This window comes from Rhodofomes roseus (assembly GCF_022264815.1).
Source record: "Rhodofomes roseus strain CIRM-BRFM 1785 chromosome Unknown C8Q71scaffold_4, whole genome shotgun sequence".
Taxonomy (NCBI): Eukaryota; Fungi; Basidiomycota; class Agaricomycetes; order Polyporales; family Fomitopsidaceae; genus Rhodofomes; species Rhodofomes roseus.
Genome location: NW_025952960.1, coordinates 1586599 through 1608317, shown reverse-complemented (window position 1 = coordinate 1608317; position 21719 = coordinate 1586599). Strand labels below are relative to the sequence as shown.

The 21719-nt window shown below is 54.3% G+C and overlaps 3 protein-coding genes across 3 annotated transcripts; 2 read left to right on the top strand and 1 right to left on the bottom strand.

The window, feature by feature from the left end:
- Positions 1-7332: 7332 nt before the first annotated feature.
- C8Q71DRAFT_794960 (uncharacterized protein) lies at positions 7333-9896 on the bottom strand (the record flags this gene model as incomplete). Its single annotated transcript, XM_047925577.1, has 3 exons — positions 7333-7829; positions 7894-9056; positions 9724-9896. The coding sequence occupies 3 exons, from the start codon at positions 9894-9896 to the stop codon at positions 7333-7335; spliced, it is 1833 nt and encodes a 610-aa protein (XP_047782472.1).
- Positions 9897-10401: 505 nt separating this feature from the next.
- Positions 10402-10740, top strand: C8Q71DRAFT_674569 (uncharacterized protein; the record flags this gene model as incomplete). The annotated part of the gene is made up of 1 exon (XM_047919697.1): positions 10402-10740. A coding segment is annotated over one exon (339 nt), but the record flags the coding sequence as incomplete, so codon positions are not given.
- A 2281-nt stretch (positions 10741-13021) lies between these two features.
- Positions 13022-16372, top strand: C8Q71DRAFT_854858 (uncharacterized protein; the record flags this gene model as incomplete). The annotated part of the gene is made up of 2 exons (XM_047927119.1): positions 13022-15696; positions 16252-16372. 2 exons carry the CDS (start codon positions 13022-13024, stop codon positions 16370-16372), a joined length of 2796 nt encoding a protein of 931 aa, XP_047782470.1.
- Between the last annotated feature and the right edge of the window lie 5347 nt (positions 16373-21719).

Below are 21719 nucleotides of genomic sequence, written 5' to 3'. Positions count from 1 at the left end.
CCGAATCGCATAGTGGTTTAGCGTACCTACCTATACACAGACTGGTCCTACCCACGGACTGGTTTAGCATACGCCCTCGTCTATGGACTGGTCCGACACATAGACTGGTCTGGCAGGTTGACCAGTAGCGACACCCAATTTTGGATGCCCGCCACTGTCGTCATCCACTGGCAGACTGGTCTGACCAGCTAACCAGTCCATACAGACTGTGCCGTCTTCCACTTCTGGACAACGGCCACCTGACAATCGACAGGTTGACTGGTCTGAAGTCGAACGGCGGTTCGAGACAGAATCATAAGTCCAATTGTCTGAAGATGACTAGCAGTTCGAGACATAATCGTAAGTCTGACGGCAGTTCAAGGCACATTCGTGAGTCCGACAGCCAGACTAGTCCGACACAGTCCCCCACTTCGGGATGACGCCACCATACCACGCAGTAGTCCTTTACTATGACCTTGTTGACCAGTCCGGCATGAATGCTGATGCGGGCCGGTGCGACCCGTGTCCCCTAGACTCACGATCCATTGATCAGGGCGCAACAACACCCATTTCATTCTGAACGTCTGCGCTCTCCAGAGAAAGATTCTGCAAGCGTCCTCCCAGCAAGATGCCTGTGACAGCCCTAGCTCGATTGATGCGGAGCAGAAGCATGCGAAGATTGTTGGCCTCCTGCAGAGATTTGAGACTCGAGACTTAGGAGGCCGAACGGGTGACCTTTACAGAGAGGCTTGCCTCAAGTGGGTGGCTGAGCAACGCAAATGAACGCAGGACAAGAAAACGTGTGCATCGAAAACGGAAGCACAGTTTCCCGACTTGTACCTGATGTGAAACCTAGGTAGGTCTTCGAGACGCGCTTTTTGTACTTATTGCGCTCGACTTACCAGACACTCAACTCTGAAGAAGCAAGACTGCTAAGCGGATTGTACCAAACCTAGTACGACCAAAAAGGCGTGAAATGATCTCACCGTTCTATTTCCAGCCCCACTCACCGCCGTATTCCTCACCTCCGTTTTCCCAGACATCCGTATTCTACCTGTTTCACTTCTGTACTTACCTATTCCCTTGTCAGCACCCGACGATCCGTGATGACAGTCCGGCTAAATGCCCGAATTCAGGTGCTACGTTCTCCTGTGTACAAGACGACGAAAGCTTCAAACTCTGTTGTACCCAAGTAGGTCTCCTCGAAACCCGTAAGACGGTGATCGCCTCCCTCAAAGCCAATTTCGACGAGAACGACGTAATCATTGTTCTATTGGTGCTTATCTCGCGATTATATTCCAGCAAAGATATTGGCCTGCTTGCGACAGTCGCCTACAAACACCCTGCCACAAGCGGTATCGTATTCTATCCGTCCTCATCAGTGAAACTTGTCTTTCACTTGGACAGAGCATGAGCCTTCGCGCAGGCGATTCTCAACAGCGTACGAGGATGGTATCCGTACATGTACGTCCTCGCTCTGTCAGCCCCGAGCGCTTCGCTCTTTCTGTCAGTGTCGATGGCTTGTATCAGCAGGACAAGAGGTGTCACCGCTGGAGTCGTCTCTTACAGGATTCGACTCACAACGACCAGGCTCAACGTAGTGCTAGTCACGCCGTTATTGAAGAGATCATCAGTATTGTCGACGCCATCGAGTCGACGTGGTCATATATAAAGAGAGTGAGATAGAAAGCCATGTTCAGCGGAGAAGGTGCCGAACCAGTGTCGGTTATCGTTAAACGACGTATATGTTCAAAAGATAAGAGAGCCAAGTCGTGTTCGGCACGAGAAAGGCGTCGAAGTCGCCCTTACCTTGATATCGACCTCAATGTCATCACGCACTGTTTAAACGACAACGTAACAATATTCATTGAGCACATAGGGGGTGGAGGGGGGATTGGTGGTGGATATGAGACGACTAACAACAGAAGAGTGGTGATTCACGACGAGCCAGGGGGATAAACGACTGAGTGGGGATGGAAGGGGGAAGATAGAAGAACGATGGGCATAGATGAGAGCCGGGGTGTTAACGTGAATACACTCAGTCGTAGCCCTTGTGGTACTCGACTGTATTGCTGTAGCGTACCTGTTAACGTGAATACACTACAGGGTCGTGTTTAGTACTTGTACAAGTCCATAACTATGGCTACAGGAACTCACCTCAGTCGTAGCCCTTGTGGTACTCGACTGAGGTGCAACTATGCTACACACGCCCTTCACGCGCCAGGCGCTACATCACGTGTCCGTGTCACCGTCCCACGTCAACACTCCCCCTGGGACGGGACGCTCATGTACAGTAGGTGTTTCTGTAAAGTAACGTAAGGTAAAGCTTTCGTAAAAATGTCTGCAAGGTTGGATGTTCCAGCAGGTGTCGTACACGCGAGAAGTTCGCAGACCGCTTGGCGAGCCCTTCTCCTCCTTTGCTATCCATCCGGATGACGACGGGGTGGGCAATCGGCAAGTAGATCTCGTCCATAAACTCCGATAACCAGCACGCGGTTTGCCCGGCATGAACCGCCGCGATGTATTCGGCCTCAGTCGTCGACAGCGCGACTACGTCTTGGCGACGCGAACTCCAGGATACGGGTCCTCCGGCCATCATGATGATATACCCGTGAGTCGAACGTCCGGTGTCGGGGCAGTCTGCGTATGACGAGTCTGTGTACACGGTTGGTTGTAGGGCATGTCCGTTTGGATTTGCATCACTGTTGCCTCGGTAAGTGATCCCATAGTCTAGCGTTCCTTTGATGTATCTGAGGACACGTTTTAGTGCGCGCCAGTGAGAATACTTCGGGTCGGCCATGAAACGGCTCAAGATCTGCACGGGGTATGCGAGATCAGGGCGGGTAGCGACCGCGAGGTACATGATGGATCCTAGCGCTTCACGGTATGGGATCGACTCCATTTGTTTGCGCTGCTCCTCGGTCATCGGCTCAGGGGACTTTGACAGCTTGGATCCTGGTTCGAAAGGCGTGAGTACTGCGTCCGCATCCTTCATTCCGAACCGCTCAAGCACCCGTTCTGCGTAGGCACGTTGCGAAAGACGCATCGTGCGCTGTTCACGGTTCCTTTCGATCAGGACGCCAAGCATGTACCGGAATTCTCCCCCTCCGCTGAGTCGGTACCTCGCGGATAGATCCTTCCGAACGGTCGCCAGGCCCTCAGTGCTGTCGGCTGCCTCCGTGATGTCGTCCGTATACGTGGCGGTGATTGCAAGGCCGTCGTCATCAAAGCGCGCTCGGACGCATTCGTCCTTCCGGGACCGCGAAAAACCGAGGTCTTCCCACGTGCGGTCGAGGTCCTTCCACCATTCGTTCCCCGACTGCATAAACCCATACAGCGCCCGTTTCATCAAGCATACGTGGTTGGGAAACTCCTTCGAGACAAATCCAGGAGGCTGCTCCATGTATATAGTCTCCTCCGGCGTCGCATTGAGGTAAGCCTTCTCGACATCATCCTGCCCCATCTCCATGTCCCGGACTGTAGCAATAGCGCACACGAGCCGCAGCGACTCGAAGCGAACGACCGACGCATGCGTTTCGAAGTAGTCGAGGCCAGGTATCTGCTGGAAGCCTTTCGCGACGAGTCTCGCCTTCGGTCTCCACGTCCCCTCATTGTCGCCTAGAAACTTTCGAGCATAGACCCATTTGTTACCCACGATGTTCATCCCTGGCTCTCGTGGTACTAGCACCCATGCTCCGATCCGCTCGAGTCCGCCAACTTCCTTCTCCATCTCTGGGATCCAAATCTCCGGCTCGTCCATCGCTTGGGGCATCGTTTCGGGTGTTGTACCGCCTCGGTAATGCAATCCACCTTCATCGACGCTCACAGCACGCTCCCCCTCGGCCACCATGGCTAGATAAGCACCTTCAGGACGAGGGATGTCAAGCTCTGCAGGTACGTCATCCGCCGCCCAAGCCTCGCCCCGTCTTCGCGCCTCCGATTCACGCAGATCTAATGCCTGTGACTCTAGGGCTTTCTGCGAGGGCATCTTCAGCCTTGTCGACCGACGGAGCAATGGTGGTGGTTGGACTTGCACGTGGGGGACTAGGTCAGGTTCCACCGGTGAGTCCGCGCGATCATCATCATTGTCGATCTCAATGACGAGTTCAGTCGCTACCTGTAGCGTGCGGTGGCCTGGTCCCTCTTCGAAGATCACGTCACGGCTTCGGATGATGCGCCCCTGAGGTCCGCTCGACGGGTCCCAGAGACGATAGTTCGCGTCTTCGGTGTATCCTACCATGACACACTTGATGGATTTGGGATCGAGTTTGGTGCGCGTCTCATCTGGTACCTTGGCCCACGCCACGCTCCCGAACGCGCGTAGGTGCGAGACATTTGGGACACGTCCATACCATGCCTCGTATGGGGTCTTCCCGCCTTGACGTGCCGATGGCGTCAAATTCTTGAGGTACATAGAAGTCACGTAAGCTTCTCCCCAGAGGTGGTTCGGGACCTTTGCGTCAAAGAGCATGGCGCGCGCATGATCGCCAATCGTCCGGTGTCCACGCTCGGCCATACCGTCCTGCTGTGGTGTGTACGGAGTGGTCCATTCGTGTGTTATACCATGCTCCTTCATGTACGCCTCCCACAGTACGTTCTGGAACTCCGGGCCGTTGTCGGTTCGGATTGCAATCAACTTCTTTCCCGTTGAACGTTCCGCCATAGTGTGAAACGCCTTGAAGCTCTCCAGCGTCTCCACGGCTTCTTTCGTCCGCAGGAGGTTCATGACGCCGAATGAGGAGTGATTGTCGTCAAACGTCATGCCGTGGTACGCGCCTCCAAGAGATGGCACCCGCGCTCTACCGGTGAGGTCGATCTCGACAAGTTCCAACACCTCCTTCTTGCGTTCAGACGGTTTGAAGGGCGCTCGAGGATGTTTGCCCTGGATGCAGTCCTCGCACTTTCCTGCGGGCATGCCTCCATCGACTTTCATGCCTTTGACTACCTCGTTAGACGCCATGGTCATCACGGTGCGCTCGCTGATGTGTCCAAATCGCCGGTGCCAGGTGTGTACGTTGGCCGACTTGTCGTTGGTGAGCGTTGCTAATGCGCGTGGGTCGTGTGTGATTTCAGATTTGGGTAGTGTCGCGAGCACCGATGCGTCGACGCGGTTGAACGCGACTGCGTACAAGTTGTTGCCACCCATCTGCGTGACCATCATTGTCTCGCCGCTCGTCCCTACAACGCGCATCTGCCCATTTTGAACCTGGATACTACATCCCGTGTTGTCGATACGTGACAAGGACACCAGGTTTGCAGCTAAGTCCGGCGTGTGTAGAGCGTTTCGGAACGCAATCACGGTCTGGCGCCCGTCGATCGTCACCATCGCGTGGACCGTTCCTACCCCGATGATTGTAAACGTCGCGCCTCGCTTCGCGCTGTTTCCAGTCTGCGGCGTGAGGGGTAGATAGTCGGTGAAGACATCGCGCTCAGTGAAGTAATGGTGGCTAGCCCCAGAGTCCAGGAAAGCGGAGAACGACGTTCCTCCGGCCACGGCGGATTGCCCTCCAGTATTCGCCGAGACGGTACTCGCTAGGAAGATGTGATAGTTGAACAATGGGTATGTGTCGGGCGCAGAGGTTGCCGCTGAGGTTGCGATGCTCGCGTTTGGCATCTGCGCAGGAGACTGGTTGGTCGGGGAAGGAGCAGATGCCTGGAGAGCCTGCATGGCAAGGTCCGCTGGCGATCCCTTCTTTGGTCTCGGTTGGGACTTCCAGTGTGTCGGCTGCTGGCCGGCTTTCCCTCCTCCAGTACAGTAGCATTGGTCCTTTGTGTGATTCTTCCACCAGCACCACGCACAGATGGCTGCTGCCTTTGCAGCTGTCATGAACGCTGACGTTCTCTCGGCCGGTACACCCGCTGCGTTACGAGTGTCACCAAAAGGGTTCTGAGGGCGTCCAGACTGCAGAAGTTCATCTTCGTATACCGCAAGGATCGTAGACATGACGTCTTCGGGATCGGTTCTTGTGAGGAGTGGAGTAGTGACAAGGCGCATTCCTTCGCCCATGGAGTGGCAAATGAGGATTGCGAACCTCGGGTCGGTCATGGTAGACCCAATGTCGCGGCAAGCCTTGCGTCGACGTCGCAGTTCGTCGAAATGAGAGTGAATATCCGTGCCAGGAACGTACTTGCACGTCTTCAGGTACTCCTCCGCATGCAACACTGCCAACTCGCTCCTCCTCTCCCTCAACCCCAACAGCGTGTTCCAAAACTCATGCGCCGTCATGGTGTCGGGATCCGCTCCGCAACCGGTGAGGTCTGTCATGTTCAGGGTCACGATCCCCTTCACGAGATCATCATTCCTCCTCCATTTCTCGATCGCCGCTGCTCCGTCGATTGTTGTGGTCGTCCCAGCTGTCGACGGCAACGTGGTCGTTCCGTCGAGGTGGCCGAGTAGCCCTTTGAGGCGAATGACCGTTCGAACACGATTCTTCCATTCCATCCAGTTTGTCCTGTTGAGTTGCTGAGACTCGGGGAACATGGGGATGTGGATTTTGTCCTTCTCTTCGCTCATGGCTGGGTGTATGCGGGTAAAACAGGGGTATATGCGCGTAAAACTGGGTGGTTGTTCCCTGAAAACGTCGTCGAAGTGCTTAGGACTATCGGGTGTAAGTTTGTTGGGTCGGGCTTAAGCAGCGATGCGTGGGCTCATAACCTGTTAACGTGAATACACTCAGTCGTAGCCCTTGTGGTACTCGACTGTATTGCTGTAGCGTACCTGTTAACGTGAATACACTACAGGGTCGTGTTTAGTACTTGTACAAGTCCATAACTATGGCTACAGGAACTCACCTCAGTCGTAGCCCTTGTGGTACTCGACTGAGGTGCAACTATGCTACACACGCCCTTCACGCGCCAGGCGCTACATCACGTGTCCGTGTCACCGTCCCACGTCAACACGGGGAAGGGGACTAATAGTACATGTCGAGCTGCAGACTGTCCGATAACACGAGCTACGATGAACTACACGAACCCACCGCGTGCCGGTGGCGAGTGCGTCTGACAGTCCAGCGGACCATGACGAGTCGTACGGAGCCTATACACCAAGGACATCAGTTGCGCGAGAGAGGAGACAGAGGAGAGGAGACGAACCAGAACGACAAGTGCACGAGCCCGTAGTCTAGACGTCGAGGTCGTGAGTTATGCGTGGAAAACATGAGATGGAAAAAGAGAGACGAACCGAAGTAGCGGTGCCAACAACCAACGAATAGATAAAGGAGCGCAGCGAAAGGAGAAGAAGTCGCAGAAACGGAAAGGAGCGTGGGGATAGGGGAGGGAAGAAGTCGCAGACGCAAATGAAACGAGACGATCTCGCGGGTGCCGACGATGTCGTTCTTGTCGACGACGAGGGGCCTAGGCGGCGGTGATGGTGGGTTCGAGATGGGCGTTGGGAAAGTGCTCCTTGATACGGGGCCAGAGCCAGAACATGGGGGTGACGTAGGTGACGTCGGACGTCTCCGTCTTGCCAGCTCCTCCGTTGAGAAGGCCTCCGATGCGACCGCGGCCGTCGACGACGATGGAGCCCGAGTCACCGCGGGCTGAGAACACGCCGGACTTCCTGTCGTAGTTGTACACGGCCCACTCCTTGGACTCGAGACCGGTGCCTTCGTCGCGAACGAACGAGGGGATGCCCGTGGCGCGTCCGATGGTGACGCCGGTAGCGTTGCCGCTCTTGATGACGAAAAGGCAAGGCTCGCGGTTGTGGTCGAGCATGTCGGGGCGGCGCATGAGCTCCTCACTGATAAAGCCGCTGAGCGGAAGGAGACGATCGGAGGGGTACTCGAAGGTGGGCTCCCCGTAGTCGCGAGGGTACATCTTTCGAGTGAATACGTCGGAGGGGATCTCCGTGCCTGGGAGTAATCGTCAGATTAGGCAGCCTGAAGCGAGATAAATCGAGAACAAATCGGAACTCACCGAGGTCCATGACGTTACCCTCGTAGGCCTTTTTGAACTTGGTCACGTCGATTTCAAACGCACCCCAATCCTCGGTGTAGCCGCCATCACCGACGCTGACGGCGGGGGAGCAGCGGATGTGGCCGATGACGCGCTGGCTGGGCGCACTCCAGTTCTGATCGACCTGCGCGTAGAACTCCTCGAGCTTCTCGATCGCAGCATTCACCTCCTCGACCTTCCCTTCGGCCTCTCCCAACTCTTTCTTAGCGTCCGCAGCCTCCTCGTCGTCCTCGTCGACATCACCCAATCTCTCTAATTTCCCCCCTAACCTCTTGACCGCCTTCTCGTAATACTTGAGCATGATGGCATGGTTTCCGATGCGGAGCTTGATGGAGTCGAGCAATTTGTCAAAAGCCCGAGTGCCGAGCAGTTGAACATCCTTGCGATCGGTGTTGCTCGCGAGGGTGTAGGAGTCGTTGGTATTGGCGTCGGTCTTGAAGAGGACGTGGTGGCATGTCAGACCTAGGACCTTGTCGCTCGTACCGCCCTCGGCGAAGTACAGACCCATGGTGCCCTGAGCGTCCGGCCTATCAGCCGCGGCGATGGAGAGAGAGAGTGTGGGGGTAAGGGGACTGCGGACGTCGACGGTGTGGTTGACGATGGAGACGTGGCGAAGAAGCTCCGGACCAACTGATCGCGTGTAGATCGACTCACGATACTCGACCTCGACATCGTCCATGCAGAAGTCCTGGAGAAGCGCCAGGATCTCTTGACTCGAGGTGACAGCTTGTGCGCCTTCGAGCGAATCGGGGAGAACGCCGATCCATATGACCACAGGCCCGACGATCTGCGTGTCAGAGTCGTCGTCGGTGACAAAGCGAGCCACGTCGATGGACGACCAGCGAATGCCCTGGACGTTCAGAAGAACCCGAACCTTGGGACCTAGTTCCTCCCAGACGTCATTGATCTGATGACCGAAGACGCCACGAACCTCCTTGAGCCTTCGGTACGCCTCAGGTCCTGTAGGCTTGACCCAGGGGTGCGTCTGGAGTCCGGTACGGTAGACGAGTTTCGGGGGAGACGGAGAGATGCCCGAGTAGTAGAACATGGCCTCATCCTTGGAGACGAGGAGAGGAGAGGAATGGTCCAGCGACGAAACACTGGAAGGGTAGTCGTCCCCGAGGCTGAGATTGGAGAAGTCGCTCTCCGTGGGCGAGTCTTGGGTGGAATCTCGTGCGAAGACGAGACAGGCTTGGACAAAGTCGGAAGAGATCACTAAACGAGTAGACGAGCAGTTCAGTGTAAGTTAGTAACAGGAGAAGGTGAAAGACTCGCTTATGATGGTTCGAGACGCTTGGTAGAGACGCTTGGTGGAAAGACTTGGTCGAGAGACTTGGACGAGTCGTTCCGAGGGGACGAGGGAGGGGGAATAAGAGCACCCTTATAACTCAACGAGACTTCACAGCATCCAGCCCAGACTCCTTCCCGCCCTCACTGCACGTGAACGCTCGGCCCGGGACTTCCGAACAAGGGCTCACGACTTGCAGTGAGGACTGGCACAACTGTGCCTTATGTCAGCAGAGAAGCATCAAGCCGCCCGCGCGCCGGGTCGAGAGCTGGTCGATGCCAAGTGTGGGGCTCTGCCTAATCAGGCAGGCTTCGCGTGCCCCTCCACGCGAGCCCGACGCGACGCGACGCGCTCCACGGTCCACCGCGTCTCGCTAAACCGCGTCCGCGGTCGCCAACGTAGCACCCGCAAATATGAATGAATATATCTCCTTGTTGCGCACTCGCGTTGACTAGCTGCGTCAGATGAACGCCGTTCTGAATGAACTAAGTGACTTTCTGTACCGCAATGACACATCCCTGCCACACATCCTCGTAGCCTTGGCTGCGCCGGAGAACTCGAGACACCCTCTTGCCTGGACCATACACCAATACCTCCCTGTGGTTCTGGATGCATTCGTCCAGTGCCCGGGGCCTACACCATTGCTGGATTGGGCAGTCCGCATCGCATCGAACATCTACCAATCCGAAATCTGCAAGCTTTCGCAGAATCAGCAGCTACATTTCGCTGCAAACTCTGCTTCGCCGGAGAAGCTCGAGACGTTCACTATACGTCAACTCGCGATGACAATGGAAAAGGACGCGCCGCATGTCTGGCGCCTGTTTGATGTTATGCTTGACGCGGACAGCGAGCTCGTGAAACTGCGCGAGCAGCGGCGTGCCAGACGCAAGGCTGCTTGCACAGAGAACCCGGCAAAGCGCCGCGCGCTTGTGGAGACGGAAGACGCAGACCTTGATGACGAGGAGGAGGTCTACTGGGCGGAACTTGATGTCTTCGAGGAGTTACTGTTCAGTGACGAGACGGCACGATCATCCTATGGTTCGGAATCCACTGCTAGGCCGACGGAGTCACCTGTACGTCCCGCCCGTTCAAAACCCGAGAGCCTGCGGACGGTAGTATGTTATCTCAGTTTGCCCGAAACAGAAATTATAGACTGACACGTACCGTTTGCATAATGGTAGCGGAAAGTATCGATTTTCAGCATGTTTACAAAGAGCTCAAATCAACGAAACAATGGCCTCCCAAGCATAATCGCTGTCTTCCTTCATGCCTGCAACACTCCCGATCGAGTCATTGAGATGCTGTCCCAACTCGGGCTCTCTATCAGCCCGTCATCTATCAATAGTGCCGTCAGTTCGCTCGTCCGCAAAGCCGAAACAAAACGCCGACAAGCTGGGCAGCAGCTGCTTACGGCGTATGCGTACGACAATTTCGATGTTGCGTTCAATGTCGGGACTCCCACGGTTGACAAGGGAGATCGGTCTCTTGCGCATTTGACGTCTGCAACCATGATCCCTCTTGCGCACGACGTCACGAAGGAAGACCTAACAGTCTCCGACGCGATTTGGGAGAAGAGCAGGTTCAACCTGAAGAACAGAAACTCGGTCAGCAACGGCAAACATACCTCGCACGATCTGCTGCATCTCCATCCCGAGGATGGCTCCCACTCCGATGCTGAGTGCCGCAATGCACGTACAGCAAGGAATACGTTTGGTCGATCGTTCGGCCGAAGAAGCTCGAGTGTGTTGTTCTTGCTGAGGCTGAGAGTGTCATAGATACCGTGGAGGATTGGCGGTGAAAGGGTAGCAGACAACAGACAGTAACGGACGTGAGGGCAGTGCGCGAGTAGATAGCGCAGACGCTTCAGATGTTTGTAGTCAGGGCGGAACGTTCCCCAGGTGCTGATACAGTGAGCTTCGTCAAAGACGATGGAGAGGAGTCACTGTGTGAAAGGTTTGTGGTCCCACAGACATTCGAAATGGCCAAACGGCTTCATGAGAACCTCTGGATTCACAACAATAAGACGATACTGTCCCGACTTCACTGCCTACGACACAATCAGAGATGAGACTGTACATCAATGTACTCTTCTATTCACATACCTTAGCAGTCTCCTCCGTATCATTTCGCCCTGAAATTGCAATGGAACTAATGCCAGCTTTCTCAAGCCAAGCAACAGTTTGAGATCCCAGGATATTCAGAGCAGTAACAACTATTATAGTCGAGCTCGAGCTAAACAGCAGGGGCATCATGAACGTTAGAGATTTCCCAAAGCCTGTACGTGCGCAGGCTGCAACGTTCAACTCGCCGCGGAGGATAGCAGCGCATATCTGAATTTGAAGGATGCAGGGCCGTTGACCGAAGGCCTCTATGGTCCTGCGACGGATTTCGCTGTATGACGGCTTGATTCAATGGAGGCACATGTCGCGGAGGGTAGATGCAGAACAGAGAAAATAAGGAAATATATTCGTCAGTGCTACGGGTGCTACGTTGGCGACCGCGGACGCGGTTTAGCGAGACGCGGTGGACCGTGGAGCGCGTCGCGTCGCGTCGGGCTCGCGTGGAGGGGCGCGCGAAGCCTGCCTGATTAGGCAGAGCCCCACACTTGGCATCGACCAGCTCTCGACCCGGCGCGCGGTGTCCTGAGCCAAAAGTGTTTGGCTCAAGGAACATGCACAGAGAATAGCCTAGACTCAAGCCCCAAGGATCCTGAATCAGCAAGAGCCCCAGTTTCTAGGAGACGCAGCCACATGGACCCCGATTACCAAGCATTCTAGGTTCACACCCCAAACTCAAGGACTGACTCATGCTGTACAAATGGCTGACTCATGCTGTACAAATGACTGACTCACACGGTGCAACGGCTGACTCATGCTGTCCAATGGCTGACTCATGCTGGTTGACGGATGACTCACACTGTGTCATGGCTGACTCATGCTGTGAAACAGATGACTCATGCTGTGAAATGGATGACTCATGCTGTGAAATGGATGACTCAAGCTGTGCAGATGGATGACTCAGGCTATGTATCCTTGGATGACTCAGGCTGTGTATTGGACGACTAAGGGTTTGTCAGCTCATGTAATTAGTATTAGATCAGCCTGTTCCCCATGTATATAAGGACTCACGGCGCAGGGAGCAGGCAAGCAAGTACGTAGGAGAGCAATCCCCCCGGCAACTCGTGCCCCCTTATTGCCCACCTCACTGAGTAGTTCGCAAGCTGCTCCCTAGCCAAGCAATTTAGTATCGGTAGCCCAAAGTCAACGTGTGACTGTAAGCTTCTGCTAAGTGCTACACTAGTGCTCTTGTTTGGGTAAGCTGTGATCCATAACCAGCAACTTCATTCTCGTCTAGCCACGCTCGTCTCTCAAGTCCAAGATCAGCCTCACGTCAAGAATACTCGCCACGCTCGCCTATTGTCCCAAGATCATTTGAGCAGTCAACCTGCTTGTAGTAAGTACTAACTGTGCCTACTGATCTATCTTTGCAGAACACTATAGTATCTCTTGTGTGTTTCCCCTCCACAACGAACAACTGTGATAGCCCGGTATTACTGCCATACCCGGTGAACCGCAGCAGAAACCATTTCTGACCTGACATCAGTGGAGCCCACCGCGAGGGGGACCATTATCACTTGAACCATACTATAACTGTAAGGATTTACTGGTAACAGTACATCACTACAGTCTGGCTAGCTCAGTCAGTTCGCCCCTTGGGATCACGTCCAATCCAACGCACGTCCACGCCTCTACGTCACGTACTCGCCCACTCGATATCTCTAAGGATCAAGTCTCAGCAATCATGGCTACTACAACTGGTGTAGCTGGCTTGCCTATGCCTGGTAGCAAATGTGCTCCCAGGAAGTTTAAAGGAAGGTACTCTGAAGTCAAGTCCTTCCTTCAACACTACGAACGTATCTGTACCAAACTCGGAATCATCAACGCCAAGGACCTTATCGACAATGTCACTCAGTACTGCAGCCGCCAAGTCCGTCAGTTCATCGAGAGCCTACCCTCATATGAGGCCAAGGATCCAAACTGGGAAACTCTCAAGAAAGATGTTCTCACGTACTTCGATGCTGATCGGGATGACAAAAAGTACAAGGTCCGACACCTGGAATCCTACGTCCTGGAAGCCCGCAAGAAGTCAACCATCAAGACCCTAGGAGCATGGAGGGAATATACAAGGAAGTTCCTGACTATCTCCGGATGGCTGAAGAAGAATGGTCGAATCTCCGTAGATGAAGAAGCTCTCTACTTCTGGAAAGGAATCCCGCGTAAATTCCGCCAGACTCTGGAACCTCGACTCTTAGCATCTAAGCCCACCTATGATCTATCAAAGCCATTTAGTATGACTGAGGTAAATCAGAAGGCTGAGGCTTTGCTCCAACGCAACCGATTTGACGCCGACCGACTGCCATCCGATGATGAGGATGACTCAGACGAAGAGTCAGAATCAGATGATAGTAGCTCGGATTCATCTGATGATTCAAGCAGTGAATCAGAAGAGGATATCAAGTCAAAGAAGAGTTCACTCAAGAACAAGAAGCGCAAGCTTACAAGAAAGAAGCACTCGAGCAAGAAGAATGATACGGATGAGGATGAAGACACGGCTGATCTGAAGAAAGCACAAGCTGCACGTCGCCGAGCAGCTCAGGATGAGAAGAAGAAAGCCAATGAAGTGGAGGAACTCATCCGACAGATGAACAAGATGTCCCTAAGTGACCCTGAGTATGGTGTTCTGTATTTCCGTGCATGCACCATGAGTCCCTTAGCTGCCTCAGCAATCCGGCCTCCGGTCTTAGGCTCATCTACTCAGAGAAGTCCAACATCCAATGCGTTCACAAGTCCGCAATCAAACCCGTCAGCAGCTCCATCTCCTACGCAACCAAGTGCTATCCGACCTCCCATGAAGTGTTACGGCTGTGGAGGAACTGGTCATGGCATTGGAACATGTGCTGAAATCAACACCCTTATGGCTAAGGGAGTGATTGCACGTGATGCATCAGGGCGGCTGGTCATGAAGGATGGTTCACGCATCTTCCGTAACATGGACGAGACTTTTGTTTCGGCCATTCAACGGCAAACTGCGCCCACAGCACACTACATTACCACAGAGCCAAAGGTATCCTACTACGCTCAGGCAACAATTGAAGAGTACGAGACAGAGGAAGAGCAAGGGAATGTCCATGTAGCAGACGAAGAAGACTCAGAGAACACATTCAGCTTTGCTGGAGCTGAACGTGGCACTACCTCAACTCGGAATGCCCGTGAACGGGCCACGAAGGGTCCACTCATACCACCGGTATCAGTTCAAGAGAAGATCAACAAGCCACAAGCCACGCAGGAGCCAAAACGTGACAAACCACCACACCTGATTTCACCACCCCAGCAGTCTCCCGACGCGACGCGCAGCTCTGCACGCCTGCGAGGAGACAAAGGACCACCTATCCTGCAACATCCTGGTGATCGTGCGACACAGCCAACAGTGCCGACCGAACACAACCGTAGAGAGATCCCCACCACGCCCAAGCAACCTATTGATGTCACTAGCCGCCAGTTTGATGCAGACGACGACGACGAGATCATGGAAGATGTCTCGCCGCCGAAGCAATCATCCACTCAATCACGCACTACAGACGATACAACGAAACGTACAGAGTCTGCGAAGGCAGAGACACCAAAGCGCACTCCACGCCAGAGTCAAGTACAAGCACAGGTTGATACTTGGCATGTTCTGGGGAAAGTTCTCAATACTCCAGTAACACTACCAGTCGGGGAGATCTTTGGTATCTCAAAGGAGATGTCCAGCCACTTACAAGAGGTGCTTAAGCCGAAAGCTCCTCCAAAGAACATCGTCGCCGCCGCGTTTGGTCCTCGCTCGAAAGGAGCTTTAATCTATCTACGAATGGAGGTAGATGAACGCCCCGTTACAGCAATCATCGACACGGGATCTCAGCTCAATATCGCAAGCAGGAAGCTATGGAAGACTCACCTAAATCGACCAATGGACATCGCCCGCTCGTGTCAGATGAACGACGCGAACGGGGGAGCCGGAGCGCTGCGTGGACTAGTCGAGAACGTTCCCCTAACTTGCGGGAACGTTCGCACCTTCGCTAACCTCTACATCGGCGAACGCGTTCCGTTCGACTTGCTGCTAGGACGACCTTGGCAGCGAGGAAACTATGTGAGCATCGATGAACGAGTGGACGGCACTTACCTTATGTTCAAGAACCAAGACCTCGAGGTTCAGCACGAGATCTTAGTCATGCCCGATGGATATGACCCGGCTTGGTCATACGAACCGGCGGTATGGTACGCCAACGGCGAGGACCCTCCGAACAAGACGGACGTACCCTTGAATGTTGCCGATCACACAGCCACTGCGAAACCACACTCAGAAGACACAGAGTCAGGAGAAGATAAGCATTTAGACTCACCAAGAGACCCCGATCGACCGGCGGAAGCCGACGGACAGTTTGTAAGCATACTAACTCGCCCGCTGTACGGTCTTGCACGATCGGCGAAGTCTGCAAGCGAGACAGGTCAGACGAGCGAAGGAAAGGGTCCAGAATGTGAGAACCGAAGAGTAAGCCACTTACCAATGGTCCTCGCAAGCACCACACACGCCGTCACCCGACACACGACACTCACGGCCCCGACGGACACGGCTCACCTGAGCACTGAGAGCATCATGCTCTGTGAGAACCAGGATATCAATGTGCCTGGTGATCGACGCCTCGACTGCGAGACGGACAGCTCGGATCCCCGAATCAAGGCGAGGGAACAAGACACTGTAAGCCAATCACAAGCAGACGGCAGAAAGGGGGGGCTGGACTCACCAGAGATATCAGTCAATGTCCTAATGGCTTCCCTTACTGACAAACTCCGTGCCTTATCCCTGCAATCTGCCGGCGACGCGTCACGACGCGTTGAGCAGAACGGGACTGGAATGGCTGAACGGGACCGGCGAGGCGAGCGGACGTGCTCGTGCTCACGTTTACGACACGAACCGACTCCGTGCAAACGCAGCACGCACGCGATGAATGACCCAGAAGAGGACGTCAGCAATCGACCTAGCGAGAGCAAAGACTCACCCTCGATTTCGGACCCTATGACGACCACTCCCCTCGACCTAGCCTTGTTGAACTAGGAAGGCGCCTACCGGGCTGCCGGGTTCAATCACAGGCCGGACCGGTTCTATGGGAAGCTCCGGGTCCGTGATGTCATCTATGATGTCATCTGTGTGTTATCACATGGCTACGCCACATACCTTGTATGTCGTGGGAACGTACTATACAGTAGCTTAGATAAGCGGTCTCCTCATGTATATAAGGACCCCAGTAGCGTAGCTCAATCCCCAGTACCTTCAGTCGAAGTACTTGCGTGTGCATCAAGCATCAGCAACCTTGCAGGTAAGTTGTGAGGGCGCACCACTGCGTGGAGCTGCCTGCTCAACAGGTTATGAGCCCTGGTCACTGCCTGAGTACTGCGCCTTACTGGCTGCGTCTCAGTGTGCGCACCAGCTTACCTGTGGCTTCGCCTTAGTGGCTTGAAGCCAGGGGGGGACTATGCGCGTACATCGCTGCAGATCTTAGCGCAACTCTGTTGCTGCTACCCCCAGCACATGCACCATAGCGGTGGTTGCGCCTCTAAGGCTGCACTCGTCATTGAGTAGAGGGCTGACGACATTGTTGTCAGTATTCCCCATTTACCAAGTTTATCACTTCAAACCCTCTACCAATGGCCTCCAACACTCTCTTCACCGCTGTCCCCATCCTCGATGGCTCCAACTACCGCGCCTGGGCTGAATCCATGTCAGCCTTCCTCATGGCGCAGGAGGTCTGGATAATTGTCAATTCGACCTGGCCCCAGCCTACTCTGGACACAGAGAATCCCTCAGTCTACTACGAGTGGCTGCAGCGCGATCAGAAGGCACAGGGGTCGATCCGTCTTCGCCTGACGTCGTCCGTCAAGGCGGCTGTCAAGAACAAGACGACCAGCAAGGCCCTCTGGGACGAGCTGAAGGCGCTCTATGACAAGCAGACCCCCGCCGGTGTTTACAAGGAGTTTAGGACAGCGATCAATGCTCGGATCCCTCCGAACGAGCACCCAAACCCGACGTTCGCTAACATCGCAGCTGCGTTTGACAAGCTTGCGGGCGAAGGGATCGACATCCCCGCTTCACTGCGGGCGATGATAGCGCTCAATGCGCTGCCCTCCCGGTACGACACCGTCGTCACCACGATCCTCCAAGCCAAAGAGCTTACGGAGATGAAGATCGACTACGTCCGGGAGTCTGTCGTCATTGCCTACGAGCAAGGCGGCAAGCAGGCGTCATCTTCGCAGAGCGCGAAGAAGATCTCCGCCGTTAAGCGTAAGCACGGCGAACCAAACTTCAACCAGCAGCAGCAGCGCCAGGATGGCAGCAGCAGCAGCGGTGCGAAGGAAGGTCAAGGCAAGGGCAAAGGCAAGCAGCGCGGTAAACGCAGCGGCAAGCAAGTTAAGTCCCGCGCCAACCAGGGAGATCATACGGACCATGCGCATCTCGCCTCGCAGGCGTCGATAGCGGGTCCTACCACCTCCAAAGTCGTCGAGATAGCGCCTTCGGGCAGCAAGTCTCACACCGTCACCACCCGCCCCGCCAAAACCGGCCACAGCAAGAATGCTCACCGGTGGCTAAAGAGTGCCCTCGAGCTCGCCAAAGACATCGACATCTCTGGCACCTCACAGCGTCTCACGACGTTGTCTGAGGTCGTTGACAATTCCGCTCGGATTGAGGAGTACCTCTCCGACTCGGAGTCAGAGTCTCGGGCGTCCAAACGCTCTCGTCATGGTTCTGAAGTAGGCCATGCGATCGACGCGATCATGGACGGGACGTACAACTCGTACGACGAGGACGAAGGTCCTACGACTCAGGATCCACTTGATTGGGGATCAGACGGTCAGTACGACATCGATGACGAGCTGGCTAACGCCGCCGGCTTAGGGGAGGACTTTGATGCTGGGTCAGTCCTTTCAGCTTCTATTCCCAAGCGACCTACTAACCCTGCGCTTCATACAGCCGCATGTAGTAGTAGACGCACTAGGTCTACTTTAAAGAGACGTAGTATTCGCAGTCGTAGTCGCAGTGTAACGAATGAATATATCAGTAGTTCGTTGCACAAATCAGTTGGTTGTCGGCATTCGCGCGATTTCGCTGCGTGCACCAAATGTAAGGGAAAAGCTAAGGCTTGGCATGAACCAGAGCTGGTTGAGTCGTCAGACTCCTGGATGTTGGACTCTGGAGCATCATTACATTTTTCCAACAATTTAGATGATTTTGCTGAGATTGAGGACCTCAGTGAGCCAATCGTCTTGTCGACCGCAAACGGCTCTGCCGTATGCACAAAGCGTGGGACAGTCTTCTTGAACTTCGAGAATGACGATGGTAGTCATACAACGACCAGATTATTCCCCGTTTATTACTTCCAAGGTCTTCATCAACGTCTCCTATCCATGGGAACGTTCCTCCGTGAAGGAATGACAGTGCGCGGTGGTGCGCAGCACGTCGACCTCTATGAACAAGGAGCGCGTGAACCACTATATGTGTTCAAGCCGCGGCACCCTAGTTCGACGATATTCGAAATACAGTCCTTGCCTTCACAGGACGCAATGAGTATCCATCAGACAGTTTATTCTGTCGACTACCACACTATGCATCGCCGCCTAGGACATCCTTCTAAGGACGTACTACGGCAAGCACAGAAACACACCGAGGGTTTCCCACCTTCGATAGAGTTCCCTAGGGAGGATCCTATATGCCCAGGATGCGCGGAAGGGAAAATGCATAACAAAGCATTCCCGCCATCTACGTTGAGAGCGACAGAGCCCTTCGAGCTCATTCACTCTGATGTGAAGTCGTTTCCCATCGACTCCTACCATAAGTATAGGTACTACATCCTGTACTATGATGACTACACTTCCAATGCATGGACAGTGAATCTGCGCAACAAGAGTGCTGCGATCACGGCCACGCGCCAATTCTTAGCCATGGCCAAAAACCAGTACGGCAAGAAGGTTAAGAAGTGGATGTCAGATGCTGGGGGAGAATACAAGTCCGAAGCATTTGACAAAATGCTGAAAGACGAGGGTATCCAGATCCTGCAAAGTTCGCCGCACACTCCTCAGGAGAATGGCAGAGCTGAGCGACTCAACAGGACTATAATGGACAAAGCTGAGGCCATGCGCCATGAAGCGTGTCTACCTGAATCCTGGTGGGAATTTGCGGTTGAGCACGCTGTTCATCTCTACAACAGGACACCTGTCCGACGTCTCAAATGGCGTACCCCCTATGAGATGTTAAATGGCGAGGCTCCCAGCATCAAGCACCTAAGAATATTTGGGTGCGGCGCATATGTATTCATACCGAAAGATGTGCGCCAGAATACACTATCTCGGAAATCTGAGTTAATGGTGTACCTCGGAGTTGCCCCTGGTGGGCATGGGGCGCGATTCATGCGCAGCCCTAATAATGTGCTTTACACTTCATCGAACGCTCTGTTTGATGAACTCATGTTCCCTAAATGCCCGGACATGAAACGGCGAGGCAACACTAGGTTGCAATCTGCACCTAGACCTGACCAAGCGGGTCGCCAACCCACTTCTCAGGAGAATTATGATAACGATGACAACGATCATCCCTCTCATCACCTTCCAAAGGGAGCGGACAATGAGCGTGACGATGCTCAGGAGCAGCCTAGGGCGCCCAGTCCAGTTCCGCCGCCTCAACCTCCGGAAGAGCCAGCGCGCGATGATGCGCCGCGGCGCTCAGGGAGAGAGCGGAAGCCAGTAACCCGCCCAGGGAATGTCTATGGGGAAAAACGGACCCCCGTAGAAATATACAAAGAGATCGAAAAGAAGGGGCAATGGAAGAAGATTGTCGGAGAAGAGCCGGGTAGCTCCCGCTCTCAACCGCAGTCAAGGCAGCAACCGGTTCCCGGACCTAGTTCTGCGCCTGATCCACAGCCAGACCAACCTTCTGGATCCTCCTCGGGCTCTGACGACGACGAAGTCGAAGAGTTACTCATGGCACAACTATGCCGGGAAGGGGGAGTAGGATTGGTTAACATGCTGCTTGCAAAAGCGCTACCACTAGTTGACCAAGATTCTCCGAAGTCCAGCGTACGCGAATGGACATTCCGTGATATCTCGAAGCTACCTAAAGAGGAGCAAGAGAAGTGGAAAGCTGCATGTCGCGAAGAGTTAGAGGCTCTGCGCAAGCGTGGTGTTTACGAGTTGGTTGACCGTCCTAAGGGACGTAGGGTTACCAAAAACCGCTGGGTCTTCGACGTCAAAACTGACGGACGAAAGAAGGCTAGACTAGTCGCAAAAGGCTACTCCCAGATTGAAGGCCTCGATTACGATCAGGTTTTCTCTCCAGTCGTTCGCTTTGAGACCGTGCGCCTTATACTCGCGCTAGCTGCGCTCGAGGGCATGCACATCTCCGGACTCGACGTCCGTAATGCGTACCTCTATGGTAAACTCGACGAGGAGATTTACATGGAGCAGCCTGAAGGCTTTAAAGTCAAAGGCCAAGAGCACAGAGTCCTCCGGCTATTGCGTGCTCTCTATGGACTCAAACAGGCAGGGTTAGCGTGGTGGCGCACCCTAAATGAGTCTCTCAAGGAACTCGGCTTTACACGCCTTGTATCCGACGCCGGAATTTTCATCTATAAGACGAAAGATGGACGTTTCGTCCTAGTCATAGTCTATGTGGATGATGCCCTATTTTGTGGCAAAGACAAGGCCCTTGTAGCCAAACTCAAGAACCGCTTCATGAAGAAGTGGGAGTGTCGCGACCTAGGCGACGTCAAGGAGTTCTTGCGTATGCGCATTACTCGGAAAGGCGACGAGATTCATCTCGATCAAACTGCCTACCTTGAGACTGTGCTGCAGCGCTGCGGCATGCAGAATGCAAAATCTGCGCCTACTCCACTCCCTGCGGGTTACAAACCTGAGCCACACACTGGCCCAGTTGATCCTGCACTTCGAAGCCGGTATCAGACCGTCATCGGCTCCTTGCTATATATCATGCTCGGAACTCGACCTGACATCTGCTTTGCCGTGACTAAACTCGCGCAACAAGCTGCGAATCCGTCACAGGACCACTTGGACAAAGCGCTATATATCTGCCGCTACCTCGTGGGTACCAAGTCCTATGCGCTTGTATACAGCGGCAAATCTGGACAAGGTGTCTCGGCATGCACAGACTCTGACTGGGCCAATGACCCAGAGATGAGACGGTCTCAGAGTGGCTACTTTATGAAGTTGGCGAACGGAGTGTTCAGTTGGCTGTCTCGACGGCAAAAGACGGTTGCACTGTCTTCAACTGAGGCTGAATACATGTCGCTCAGCGACTGTAGCCGCCAAGTCGTCTGGGTTAAGATGCTCCTCAAGGAGATCGGTTACCTACTTGGCGCACTCCCTATCTGCTCGGATAACCAAGGAGCGATATTCAT